General features: G+C 41.4%; 1 protein-coding gene across 1 annotated transcript in view; it reads right to left on the bottom strand.

Moving 5' to 3' along the window:
- Positions 1-567: 567 nt before the first annotated feature.
- Positions 568-14,157, bottom strand: part of GDA (guanine deaminase) — a 77,802-nt gene continuing 64,212 nt past the window's right edge. Inside the window, exon 15 of the mRNA XM_065406532.1 lies at positions 568-644. Within this exon, the coding sequence (XP_065262604.1) occupies positions 568-644 (77 nt within the window). The remainder of the gene's footprint in view (positions 645-14,157) is intronic.

The following is a 14,157-nucleotide window of genomic DNA, read 5'->3' as shown; positions in this document are numbered from 1 at the left end:
CCTTTTTAATAGTGTGTCAAGAATTTTCAAAAAGCTTTCATCCTGCAATTTTACATCGGTGAATGGCCTCCATTTTCAAAAGTGACTAGTGATTTTGGATGCTTCTGTTGTTGGGTGACCAACTTGAGACACCTTAAAGGAGCCTGATTTTCAGAAAGTGCTGAGCACCTGCCCTCTAAAAATCAGGTCCTTTTATGGTGTCTCTAGTTGCCCAAAAATTGAGTCATCCAAAGCTAGTGGAACCTGAAGAAATTGGCTGTATATATGTTTTAGCTCTTCTCAGGTTATCACAGACAGACAGAGCCTAGACAGGACCTGAATTTTATAAATATTTTATTTTATAATTTTTTTCTGTTCCTCTTTGTATGTCTAAAGAAACAAAAAAGGACACAAGGATTTGGGGAGGGGGGGTTCCTGCACATCACTTGTAACTTGCTCTTTCAGGTTCAGTCTCACAAATTTCGGGCTTTTCCTATAGCACCCTCTGATGGTTCCATAATAAAACTAGTATAAGTGATGGAGGCAGCATGTCCCAGAGGAGAGGGTATGTGAGTGGGAGCCAGGAGACTAGACCGGGGTTTGTTTTTCAAACTCATTGATGTTAGACAAAATCACTTCACTTCTGTGCCCTTCATCTTCCCTATCTGTAAAAAAGAAGATTATGGTGCTTAGGTACATTTAAAAAAGTATATCTAATGACAAACGTGCTATAAACATATGAGTATTTTAAATTACATATTTACACATTTGCTATTTGGGCCTCTGTCAATTTTGGGATTGATTTCACTTCACATTTAAAGCTCATGGACAGCTGTTTTCACGCATATTTTATTTATCACATGAGTCTGCCACTCACCCTGCTGACCTATTAGTATCAACTTTAACAAAGGCCAGAGTAGTATAATATGCAGGGAAGTTCCTGACTAGGATTTTGGGACAACCAACTGTAGTAAGAGGAGGCCCTGAAACATAAACCCTTATCAGAGGCCCAGTATGAGGCCTGAGGCCTGAACTAAAGTAATGGTCAAGACTTTGCTAACGTAAAGCAAAGTTAAGCTGTGAGCCAGAGGCAGGCCCTGCTCACAGAAGCTGGCAAGGAAAGGGCTGATGCTGCAAAAAGAGACATACCTAAAAGGTACTGGACACCAGATATCAGAACATTAGCATACTTGTACATTCCACACACAACAAGGAACAAGCTGACCCATCCCAATGACAGGGCCAAAAGGGTAATATGATGGATAGAGTTGTTTTGTTCAAACCAACACGTACAAGGTGAGAGGCGGTGTTGGGGTCCACTAGGCATAGCTACCAGGTAACTCGGGAGAGCGGAAGACCAAAGTGTCGATGAAACTCTCTTGCTCTGGGTCTATCTGAACCCCCAAACTCCATCTTGTGAACTCTCACCTACTTCTGTGTTTACTGCTTTACATGCTCTGTAGCAGGCTGAAGCAGAAATGTATTGGTCAGCGTTTCTAGTAGATGGCTGCAGTTTCACTCACACTAGCAGAAATAATAGAGATAAGGAGCAGGGGTAGTTAGTTTGCAGATGTCTAATTCAAGGTCGCAGAGACTGGGAAAGTTTTCTCACAAGCTTATGTAGAGCTTATTGTAACAGTTGTCTGGAAGGGAGGGGTGAGGGGGAACAGCCAGACAAAGAGATGTATGCAAACAGTTTGGGGTATAAAAGGTAAAAGTTATTTGTATTTGTGGCACTGGATTTGAGACATGCTGGTCTCCTAGTGCCATTTCAGAGCTCTGAAATAAACTTGGCTTGCTTTCTCCCCTCGGTGTCTTTATTGGTGCCAAGCACACCGGGCGACGGACCTTTGATGTCCCCTCGAGCCCCTCGAGCGGCCAACAGCGGCACCTTACTACGTAGAGGGGTTGCACCTCAATACATCAGGAGTGATGTGTAACTTGTTTGTACCTGTGTATAAGAATGCATCCCTAGGGCGGTGTCTTTGTCCCGCCTAGGGGGCAGTGGAAAGTCCCGCCACTGACTGAGCTGAGTCCATTGTCAGGGAGCATGTAAGTACTAGCGAGCCGCACCTCAGCAACACCTTGGACTTTTATGCCGGGAGCTGAAGACTGTGTTTTTCTTCGACAATAAACCTGGCCGACGTGCCTTCGTACCTTACTAGAGTCTGTGGTCATTGGGGGTTTTTTCGGGGTCTACTGTGTCAGCTATCTGCGCAGAGCTGGGGCAGCACATAAAGGGAACACACGCACGCAGCCAATTGATATTAACATTGAACAGAGCAGAGCACCACACCGGTAGCGTCTGACAACGCTGGTGACCCCGACCTCTGATCTGGTGAGTAAGCGAGCTTTCTGCTGTACCAAAATGTTTTAAAATGTTTTAAAATAACAATTTATGCATAAAGCTAACCAAACAATTTCAACAGGTTTCCACGTTTTCAACAGGTTTCCACCTTTGGCTCCCAAACATAACATAGCATCATAAAAGTATACCCTCAAATACCCTCAAAGTATTTGCATGTACCTGTATTTAAAATTTATTTTGGTTTAATTTTATAGTTGGTTTAATTTTATACGCTTTTCTTTTGTTATGTTATGTTATGTTATGTTATGTTATGTTATGTTAATGGGAAGCAATGGTTGTTAAAGTTTGTGCTTCTAAACAGTTAACAAGAGTGAAGTTGGTATCACAAGCAAATTAACTCTAAAAAGCTTGTTAAAATTATGTTACTAACTCTTTTGCTGAAACAAAGTGTTCGGCAAGGGAAAGCAATACACCTTCTCATAAAAAATTGTGAGCATTTATTTTAGCCGTTAAGCATTACATTTAGTATAAAATATTAGTCATGCACCTCAAATGAAAATGAATGTCTATACAACAATTGCAAAAGTATAGCTTGTGTTATAAAAGGCTCGGTCCCTATTACACTGTTCTTATTACATTGTAAACAAACTAAGTTAAACTGTGTATTAGGTTTCAGGCCTGGAAGTGGGATGGAGATGGAGTTGGTCTGTCTAGTTGATCTCTTTCTAACCATGGACTGAGCAATTGATTCCATGTTGATTCATTCATTTCTGTCAACAGCCTCTGATACCATCAACCATAAGGTTTTGTTGTCTTATTTGCAGGGTGGGTGGGATCACCTTTGAATGGTTCTCAGACAGATAGCTCTCAGACAGATCTCATAGAGTGGTGTTTGCAATTGCTCATCAACCCAGTGGTTCTCCTCAGTAGGATCTGAAGACTTCTCCTTTGTAATCTCTCATGTCTGACATGCTCATGAGGCCTCTTGGGCGGGAGCTAGTGAGGTGATCTGGGCTATAATGTCCTCACTATGTGGATGGTACACAGCTCTGTGCCTCTTTGTCAAAGGAAATGCTGTAGTGGTTTCCCACTGCTTGATGAAACAGGCACTTTGGAGTAAAAGCCCAGGCTGAATACTGATAAAGAGAGAGATGGTGGTGGGTTGGCTGGGGGAAGCAGCCAGAGATTATGGGAGGGGTGGTGCCTACCATTGTGACTCAAGTGTTTGTCAGTGAGGTCGGTAATAGAGGGGTGCTGAGGGTGGGAGAGATAGCTCAGTGGTTTGAGCATTGGTCTGCTAAACCCAGGGTTGTGAGTTCAATCCCTTGAAGGGGCCACTTAGAGATCAGGGGCAAAAATCAGTACTTGGTCCTGCTAGTGAAGGCAGGGGGCTGGACTCAATAACCTTTCAGGGTCCCTTCCATCTCTATGAGATAGGTATATCTCCATATATTTATTTATTTTATTTAATCCCAGCTGATCCTGTAGTTCCTGGTGGTATCAGGAGCTGGGATTGCTGAATTCCATTTGCACCTGGCTCACTGACACTGTTTTTCTCATATGTGGAGCTTGCTATTGTCTTCCATTCCTTTGTCACCTCTGTCATTGGATTATTGCAAGGTATTCTGTATGGAAGCTGTGAAGCATACGCAGAAGATACAGCTGAAGGACAATGAAGCTTAATTGGGCTGGCTGAGAGAGCACATTACACCACCACTCCAAAGACTGCACTGGATCCCTATTAGCTTCCAGCTGCAATGATCTTTTAAGCGTGATCATATGGGCCCAGATCCTCAGAGCTCTTTAGGCACCTCACTCCCACTGAAATCAAGGGGTCTGAGGTGCCTAAATACTTTTGAGGATCTGGGTCATGGTGCCTAGGAGACTGTCTCCCCTTATCTTCCATCACAACAGATACCATCTAATGAGTTGGAGCTACTTTCAGGGGTTGGTGGCAGGAGGCTACCTTTGGAGGGCTCTCTGGTCCCCCATTTGTTTCAGATAGCCTAAGCCCATTGATCTTTAGAACATATCTGTTTTCTCCGGCTTTTGTCTTAGGCAGTGGAGACAGTGGGTACCAGTCTTATGTTTACCTTTGATCTTGAGGGTGGCATTGTAGCTGACTTGGGTGACGAGGGTTGGTGGTTGGTTTTTTTTTTTAACATATATGCACCCAGATACATTTGTGAAAGGTGCATTTTTATAAATATAGCAGTAAACAAATGACTGACAAGAGGAATAAAAGTGTTTCTTTGGCGAGCTTTTCTAGACCTTTAGCATTTGTCTCATTGGAAACTTATATTATGTTAGAAAGCAGCCCTGAGGAGTTGTGGTAACTTACACAATGCTAAACATTCAGCGTAAACCGTGATTGTATGTTTAACAATGCATCAGGTGTTGGCAGTGAACAACCAGCCAACCTAATGTAATTAGTGTGGACAAGCCCTAGCAAGTACTGACATTTAAATCACACATACAGATCATGAAGGAAATTGAACGGACAGGCTAGTGAATAATACTTAGTATTTAAACAGCCCTTTTCATCTGTACATTTCAAAGTGCTTTACGAGGATAGGTAAGCATTATTGTCCCTATTTAAGGGATAAGGAAAAAACTAAGGAACAGAAAAGTTACACAACACTTTAGTGGTGGAACTCAAACCCAGCTTCTTTAGCATTTAGATGGGTGCCCTAGCCATTAGGCCACATTTAACTTCCCACTGTTGTTATCTGTCACAACTATCTCTGGCCTGATCTCCTCAGAGGCGTATATTAAGAAGAAGAAGAAGAAAAAAAAGAAAAAAAAAAACCCACCTCCCTCTAGAGATACCCAGAATTCCACTGCTGCCTTCAAGACACCCCACCCCACAGACCCATCTTCCTCCAAGCTGCTTTCTAAGGTAAGGATGGGATTAGGGTAGGTTGTACACCACTTGTTGTCATTGACCAGGCCTCTAAACTGCAAGTCATGCTTCCAAGACATGCTGTTAACAGATAAATTGCAGCCTAGATGCAACTTTCCCTGTTTGTAGCAGAAAGTGTACTGTTTTTCCATTCTGTTTCTGTCTCACCAAAAAGATCCATCTGCTCCAATGTATTTTAATGAAGGCTAAAGGTGTGTCCCTAATTTTCCCTTTTCCCCCAAATATGCCTGTGAATAACCTTCAATTGTTGGTATTTTTGTACAGGAAATGACTGTACCACACCCCCACATAACAATGAAAACAGCATGCAGCAGTTCTCTTACTCTTGAGGTTTTTATGTTTGTGTCCCAAAATATCCATCTGTGCCCAGCCTGTTTTCCTGCTCACCCTGTTTGCACTTTACTTCACTGTTCAGACCTCCTTGGTAGCCGATTAACACTGTCTGGAGCAAATTTGCCAAGACTTATTTAAAGCAAGCAGGCACATGGTTTGAAAAGCTGCTGAGTGGGTTTATTTTTTAACTAACTAAACAGAAGCAGAAGATTATGCCAGGAACGCATCTTTGTAAAATTTGATTAGTACTGGAGAATATATGCATTGCTTGCTTCTAAGTATAAAAGTAGTATGCTGTTTTAAGCTAAAAATACCAAGATATTTAAAAATAAACTGACACAAGAAGATCTTTACTGGTGGTAAATGCTGAGTGGTTTTTGTTAGTTTCCCTCTAATTCTGTATAACTTTCACATTTCTTACTGGTGTTTCTTAATATTTTTTGCTAGGTTTGGTCTTGTTTTTCAACCAAATATAGTTTTTGCTTAACCTAATACAAAGTGCTCAAACATGAGTCCATATATTCTCCTGAAAAAACAAAGGTTTCCTATTTCTTTGTGTAAATTGATTTTAAAAATGTGTGTATTGTCTCTGTTGCTGTAGTGCTTGTCTTCCTCCATTTATGGGATAGTTCTAGATGAATGCTAGTACTGAAAGCACCTTTTTCTTTCAGACTATAGTCTTTTTCTTATCCACTCAAACTCCTTCAGTGTCAATACTCATTGCTTCCTATAGAGAGCTAGATCATTGGATTTTGAAACTCAATTGCACGTTGTAGCTTTTAAAAGAACTTTCCTGGGCAGTAAGTTACAGCTGTTTCTGTTTGAGGGAAGCTCTGTGCAATCGGCCACACCAGTTTTCTGCACAAAGGGAGAAACAAGAGCAGAGCAGACGCCCGACAAGCTAAAATAGCTCCCTTGTGGCCAAAGTTTGTTGCCTCTGTAATGGAATTCTAAGAGTGGAATTGAAGCCTTGGGGGCAGATGCGGAGGTGATTATATGGCAGGATTGCCTGTGATAGCAGGAGACTGAACCCAATGACCCAGGTACCTTCTGTGTTTTCATTTGTACTGGGGACATAGGCAACTTTCTTTCACCTCCTCCTTTTATCCTGTGGTGCAAGTAAGTGCAGGCTCAAGGCTGTTCTAACTTGCCCTTGCTGAAAAAGTCCCTTAAGGGACTAACTGCTAGACTTAAGAACACAGTGATCTTGTCCCTTCCTACCACCATGCCCCTTACAGAGGAGTGGGGCAGAGTGCAGAGCTGGGGCCATAGTATTCAGCACAGACCATGTTTTTAAAGGAATTCAGGTACCCAAAGATGCAGATAGCTACCAAGTGGGATTTTCGCCTAAACACCTAATTCCCAAGGAATCACTCACTCCTGATCCCAAAGAGCCAGGTATCCAGGCACTTTTGAAAATCCCAGTAGGTGCCTATCTGCATCTTTAGGTGCCTAAATACCTTTAAAAATCTGGCCCTAAGGTCAGAAGAGAGGTCTGGTTTGCACTTAGCTGCAGTAAATTGGCATACTGTAATTCCATGGAAGTCAGCCCCGAGAGCTCCATTTGATCTGCCATTGGCTGGAATGTGAATGTGGTCAGTGCTGGTTGTCTATTTGCACAAGAGAAATCAGTTTAAACAACATGACACTGAGTTTGAATCATCACCACAATGATTCATTCTTAACTTTAATTCCTCCAGCAACTTGAAAGCATCCCCAGTGGCTGCAGCCTCTGAATTTAGCCAATGGCACCCTAGCTTAGGAGAGGCACTTTTTTTATTTACACCGAAATAGAAATTAAATAAGACAAAGGTGATTCATGAGTTCCCTTTACCACAACTGCAGGTTAAGTACAAAGCTGATCTGCTTGCTTGTCAATTAAATTCACCAAGAATAAAACCTGTAATTCCTATTCACCAAGAAGTATCAAGCACATGAAAAAAATATTCATGTGTGTATTTAGATTTGATGCAAGGGTAGCCCCCAATATCATAAAGTTTAAACACTCCTGCATCCACTTGAATCAGTAGAGGAAATTCAGGTAGGCAGGACAAACTTGTCTAAGCTGAAATTTGTCCAAAACATCGGGTTTATATGCTTACTAAAATTGGTCATAACCTTTTATTTTATCTATCATTCAAAAGCCAGTAACCCCAGTAAATAGTGTTCCCTGACACCAGGCTGATTTATTACTACTGACTCAGAGGGAAGAGTGCCACCTATTGAATCACCAATCTAAGGTGCATATAATTATATGGTTTTTGTTTGTTTGTTTGTTTTCCAATTCAGCTGACAGACACAATTCTTTGCACTTAATTTCCCTTTATATCCCTTTGGCCTTTTATTTTCTATAACAAGTTTTTTATGCATATAACTTTCTGCAATACCTAGTTGTCCCTTGGCATTCTCCCATCCAAATACTGGCTCAACCCAGTCCTGCATGTGAGACTTTAAAGCTGCACAGCACAAGATAATATAGATCTATGTAAACTAAAAGGGAGGCAAGATAATGTTTTGAATGCTTGTAATATCATGTTAGGGAATTTTGCAACTGATATTCTAAACTGTTTTGTTGATTTGATATGGAAACAAAAACATGAAGACTTGTTCTATTGCATGATGATGGGATAAAATATTAAAACAATATTCTAAAAGCCCATCTTGCTAATACCATCAGTCAGTGGTCAGCATTTAGTTGAACTTGGATTTTTGCAAAAGGCAGTAGTTATTTCATTGGGCTACTGAATGTGCAATCCCTCCACCGAATCATCTGGGGATTGAGTGGGACAATTTACCCAGTTCTTAGTATGGAAGTGAGTGGGCTGTGGAGGAATTTTCTTATTAAATCCTCACTGAATCCATTAGCTCAGCCCCCATATTTGGGGAGTTAAACAAGTGGAGATTTCGAGAGCTAAGTGAGTCGTCATCTAGTGTACATGGACGAAATCAGAACATTTGGCACTATTGTCGTATACACAATTAAGCTTTCAAAAACCTAACTCAATATTAAAAACACCCAACGTAATTATTTATTAGGAAGTTACAATCAGCCTGTGAGATCTCCAAGCACCACGTGCTGTGTTGGAACAGGCAAAGGGGGATAATTCCCTTAGTATAAATCTTTCCATAGTGTTAAAAACAAAATAATAGCAAAAATAAGTATAATTAGGGCTGCAAAATTATTCATTTTCCCCCGAAGTAGCATAGAAATTTAGGATGACAACTGTACTCTGTTTATACAGGATAGGAAAAAATGTATTACAATGCTAGTCATTCTACTCTAGGCCCTGATCCACCAAGGCACGTACTAATTATTATTTATTGTTATTAGTCTATATTGTGATAGTACGTAGGAGCCCCATCATGAAATATGACACCATTTTGCTGGGCACTGTACAGACCCATAAGAAAAAGATGGTCCCTCCCCCAAAGAGCTTATTATTATATGTTTAACCATGAATTTAAATGTACATGCATGTGCAGTCCCATTTAAGTCAATGTAATACAGTAGTTATTTCAAGTAAGCCCTAGTACTACTAACAAGGGACTTAATTCTATAACCCGTAATCACAGAAGCCCTATTGAAATCAATGGGACTCCTTGTATGGGAAAGGATTGAAGGACTGGGCTGTAATACTGGACACTGAAAAATAATTATGCAATCCTGTCCTTGTTACACTCTAATATAATGCAATTAACATCTTTGTATGTATGTATCAGTCGATCCACCCATGCTTGTCACCATGATATGGGAGTTCTTGCCTAGGTGTGCTTTTGGAGGACAATTTCGAAAACAGAATGTAATAATTCCAAGTGTTTGTATGAATAATGGTCTGAGGGAATAATTTGTATTTTGTGCATCTATATGTAATCAACTGCTTTAATAGCCAGAGCAAAATAACGCTGTTCTCTGTTGGAATGAAAGCCCAGCTAGAATGATGGTATTGTTTCAAATATTTTGAGTTACCCCAAAGAGAATTCTATATTTGGGCTAATTAACTGATCACTTATCAACTAGGGTTCTCAGAGTGGCATGTGAGGAATGGCATGTGAGGAACAGTGATAATGTTAAGGAGAACTGGTTAAGTGTGTGTAATTTTCACACTTGTTACAATCATTTCATCATCACTGGAATGGATGAATGTAGCATGATTTTCTATTTTCATTAAATTCTTTGTCACCAAAATGGGGTCACTTTTATATCGCAAAGAGGTAAATATGAATTAGGCTTTATATAGGTAATCTGCATGCAGGTGAAGGAGAAAAATCCACCCACCGACCTGAGATCAGCATTATGGGTTGTAGCACAGCTCTCTTCCTCAGCTGCTCTTTCATGTGTTAGAATAGCCGCTGCTTCCCCTCCGCTCCCCCTCCGCTCTCCTTTTTGTGGGCTGTTAGAGCCATAGGATTCTTGCTAATTTGGTGGCCTTTCCCCTGTCTGATCCCCATTTTTCCACCTATGTGAGGCTGGCACAAAGCTCCCCCCACCCCTTCCCCTGGTGCTAGGAGGCTGCAGACACTCCCCACCCCTTTCCTCCCTGCAGCATCTGTGCTGGCAGGCATCTTGCACAGTCCCACTGTGAGGCTTAAGTGGTATGGAGACTTTTGCATTTTACCCACTGTGTGTTAATGGTGGGGATGTGTTGTTCCACTCTGACCTTTCCATAGTCACTCTTTCCCGCTCTTTGCTCACTTATTTTCTACCCCTGTTGCGTGTGATGTTGCCAGCCAATCCCACAATACTAATATTTAGAATGTCAGAGCACTGCTTTGAGTGCTGAGTTTCACCAAATGAATTGGCAGCAAATTTCTGCTAGCCTGTAATTTGTGTGAGAAAGTCAGGGGTTAAGGGTGCTGTAATGACTCATCACAGTCAATACAACATTTGTGAAAAATCCATCTTGCTTAATTAAATATGACGTAGGGATGGGCATAAGTTTTGGCCTGGACCCATTTTAGAGATAAAGGGCAGATCTACACTTAAAACGCTGCATCGGCACCGCTGAAGCGCTTTAATGAAGATGCTCTATGCCAGTGATACTCACACTAAGGCTCGTGAGCCATAAATGGCTCTTTAATGTGTCTCCTGTGGCTCTTTGCAGCACATGATATTAAAACACCGTGTTATTTAATTATTGACCAATCAGGATGCTTTTACTATGTTATTAACCAATTGTTGATTAAATAATAATACTTGGTTACTCATTTTGCTGTGAGAATAATATATATACAAACTAACTATGAATATATAGCACTATAGTAAATTAAACCATGAATTCACACTACTGTGGCTCTTTTGGGTAATGCTAATTTGGCTCCTGAACCACTGAGATCTGGGGATCACTGCTCTACGCCACCCATAGTTAATCCACGTCTGTGGTAGCGATGTCAGCAGGAGAAGCTCTTCCACCACCACAGCACTATCTACACAGGCACTTAGATCAGAATAACTATATAAATCAGGGGTGTGGATTTTTCACACCCCTGAGCCATGTAGTTAAACTGAAGTAATTCTGTAGTGGAGACCTGCCCAAAGGCTGTTATGAGTTTCTTTCACCCAGAGTGAATTAAGCTAAAGCAAACTTCACTTTACTTTTGAATGAGACTGCTACAAAAGACCTTAATGTGCTTTAATGAATGCATGTTACATTCACACTGTTAGTTAATTTGGCTTAACATTCCTGAGTGTCCCCCTGACAACATGCCCTTAGTTTTCCCATGCGTGAAATGCTCATAGAAATTATCATCAACCTTTGTAAAGTACTTTGAGAACTACAGATAAATGTGATGTATTATAGGCCTAGAAACAAAAAATAGGAAAGAAATGGATTTATAGCTCTCTAACAGTGTAATTATTTGTGCAGGCATGTGGAAAGACTCTGCCACATTTTCTTTTAAAGTATGGTTTCCACGAAGGGCAAGCAATCGTGACTTAAATTCCCACTCATTTGTATTCATAAAGCACTACATATTCTATGCAGAAGCACCAGAAAGGTATCTTGAAGTCCCAGGTGTGAAGAAATGAATGAGCACATAGCTATCTAGTACCTTCAGATAGGCAAATAGGAGGTGTAAACAGACACCGCCTGTCAAGACTGCTAATCAGGTTTGTATTTGGGTCAGGAAGTTGAGCTACACGGTAACTGAAGCTTTCTGAAGTCTGGCCAAATCTGAATCAGGTTCACCCCTGCTTCTGAGTCCTGGCAGGGTCTGCTCAAAGGTTTTGCTGTGGCAGGCAAACTGGAAATTGTCTGCCTCCTGCACAACTAGCACAAGACATTCTGAGGCACCTAACCGCTGCTGCTGGCTCCCATCTGCTCTGCTTGTGTGGCAGAGCTGGCTGTTATTCCATGTCTAATATGAGCATGAGCTCATTCCACTTCCTTTTTTGCTGATCTGGATCAACGAGCTTTTTTCCTAACTGAATTGCAAAATAAAGGTATGAAAACACTCTTTTGCTCAATCCAAATCAAAACTACAACCACCCCAAAATATTCCCAGTATTTCCTTGCAGCTGATAGCCTAGATGGGAAAGTCTCTATAGTTTAGCACCAAGCCCCGAAATCACCCAATCACTCCCAATGAGAGTTTAACAGCTGAAGAGTGTGGCATGTTGACAGGCTTCCAGGTCAAAATGAATCCCGCAAAGAGGAGCACTTTAGTGGTGAGCTGATTGCTGCTGACTAATGTGCAAAGACCAGAGAATGGCCAGTGTTGGAAAGGAATACAGTAATTAGAGCCACCTGGTTTTGTCTCATTTTACCTCCCCTTCCTATCAAGAGAAGAACTGTAGTTCCATCTTGAACTACCCAGGGCTCAATTCCTGGCAGACTTTGAAACTGGTAATGACCTTCCAAAGGTGAAACTGTCTACTTACTGATGTGTTTATGACATAGTTAAAGAGAGGGCTCTGAGATCTCACAGATGCTGCTCTCAAGTTTCCAGGTTTTGACCCACACTCCTTTTCTATGAAGAGAATTAACATCAGCTGAAGATTCTTCTACGACTGAGATGTCTATACCTGATTACACAGTACTCATCATTTTTCTCAGTGTCTGACAACATCTTCTCCACCAGTAGTTAGAGATGTAGATTGCATTGAGGGTCTTTTGGTTGCAAATGGCATGCACGGCATGTCTCAGTCTTAAGGTGGCCATATTTTCAAAAGAAAACCTTGGGACACTTTTGTGGCAACACTTTGCAGTGTCATGAAATAGTCAGACAAAAGGCAAAAGTACTCTTTTTAAAATATGTGCTGGTGCCCATACTGCCAGCTTCTGACTCAATGGTGATGTAGGCATTTTGCTCAGAGTGGAGGATTTTCTCCAGTAACTTAAGTGCTCTGAATGAGTTTCTCAAGCAACCCTGAACAAGTGTCACTAACACTCGTTTTGAGCAAAACCAAAAAACACTTTGACGGTGTCTATGCTAATTCAACTTTTTTCTTAAAACATTGTTCATCACATGGAACACTCATTCCACTGGATGATTCCTGCGTGCATTCATTTATCAACGAGTATTAAACAAATAGTTTGTAGTTACAGAAGAAAACAGACATGATTCGTGAGACGAAAACCTGGGGCATTTCAGGTGTTCTGAATGAAATTCTTGGAACATAGGGACATCATATGAAAAACTAAGAATGTCCCAGTAAAACTGGGACACGTGGTCACTTTACCCAATCTCTCAGATTTTAATTATCATGTCCATGAGCTATGCAGCTGCAGCAGCATGAACCTTCATTAAACATTTCTAAGCTCAGTCTCTTTCTTAAAATACAGCTTTCTAAACAATTATTTGTGGCCAAATTGTGACCTTTTGTGGAAAATGCCATGGGAGAACCAGGAAACGCCAGACATTTCAATTTGTAGAACTTCCTCTAAATCATCCTGTCAGGTGGTGAGATACAGCTGTTCCCACCCACCAAGTGGTCAGATGCATTCCCTTAATCTGCAGATGCCTCAAGATCCACAGGGAAATTCTGTGGATCTCAGGGCATCTGAAGACAGCTGGTGCATTAGTCTGGAGACCCAGTCACTCCATACTACTGTTCAGCTTCCTCTGATTTCCTGTAGCAGCAAAGATAACTCATAAACTCTGCTCCCATTGATTCCTTGCATGCACCTGTCAACCTCATCCACACAAGGAGGGTGAGACTCTAGTGCATGAGTGTCTGTAAGATAAAGCTAACAGAGAAGCGGAGTAATCCCTGTGAGTTTGGAGAGTGGTTGTCTCCTGGCCCTGCCCAGTGCTCCCCATAAACCTCCACTTTTATCAGCAGACATTGCATGGTAAAACTTCAGAAAAAGGAAGGTTAATGCTGCATTAACCTAAAAAAAAAAAAAGCCCAAGGTATGGGTTTGCCTTCATCCCCCTGGGGGCAGGAAGGAAGCAGAGGGGATTTTCTGGCTTTTAGTACAGACAGGGTATGAACTGAAGCACTTGGCACATGAAGCTGTGAGGGAAAGGAGATAACTTTGTACCTGACATATACTGTCCTTCACTGTCTATGTGTACAATGTGTCTGTAAGTAGCACTGATATTTTCTGCATTTCCTCCTCTCCTGGAGAGCTGCTTTCGGTGACCTTGCCAGCATTGCTCCATTTCAACTCCA

This window comes from Emys orbicularis, chromosome 6 (assembly GCF_028017835.1).
Source record: "Emys orbicularis isolate rEmyOrb1 chromosome 6, rEmyOrb1.hap1, whole genome shotgun sequence".
Taxonomy (NCBI): domain Eukaryota; kingdom Metazoa; phylum Chordata; order Testudines; family Emydidae; genus Emys; species Emys orbicularis.
This window is presented reverse-complemented; position numbering and strand designations above follow the sequence as displayed.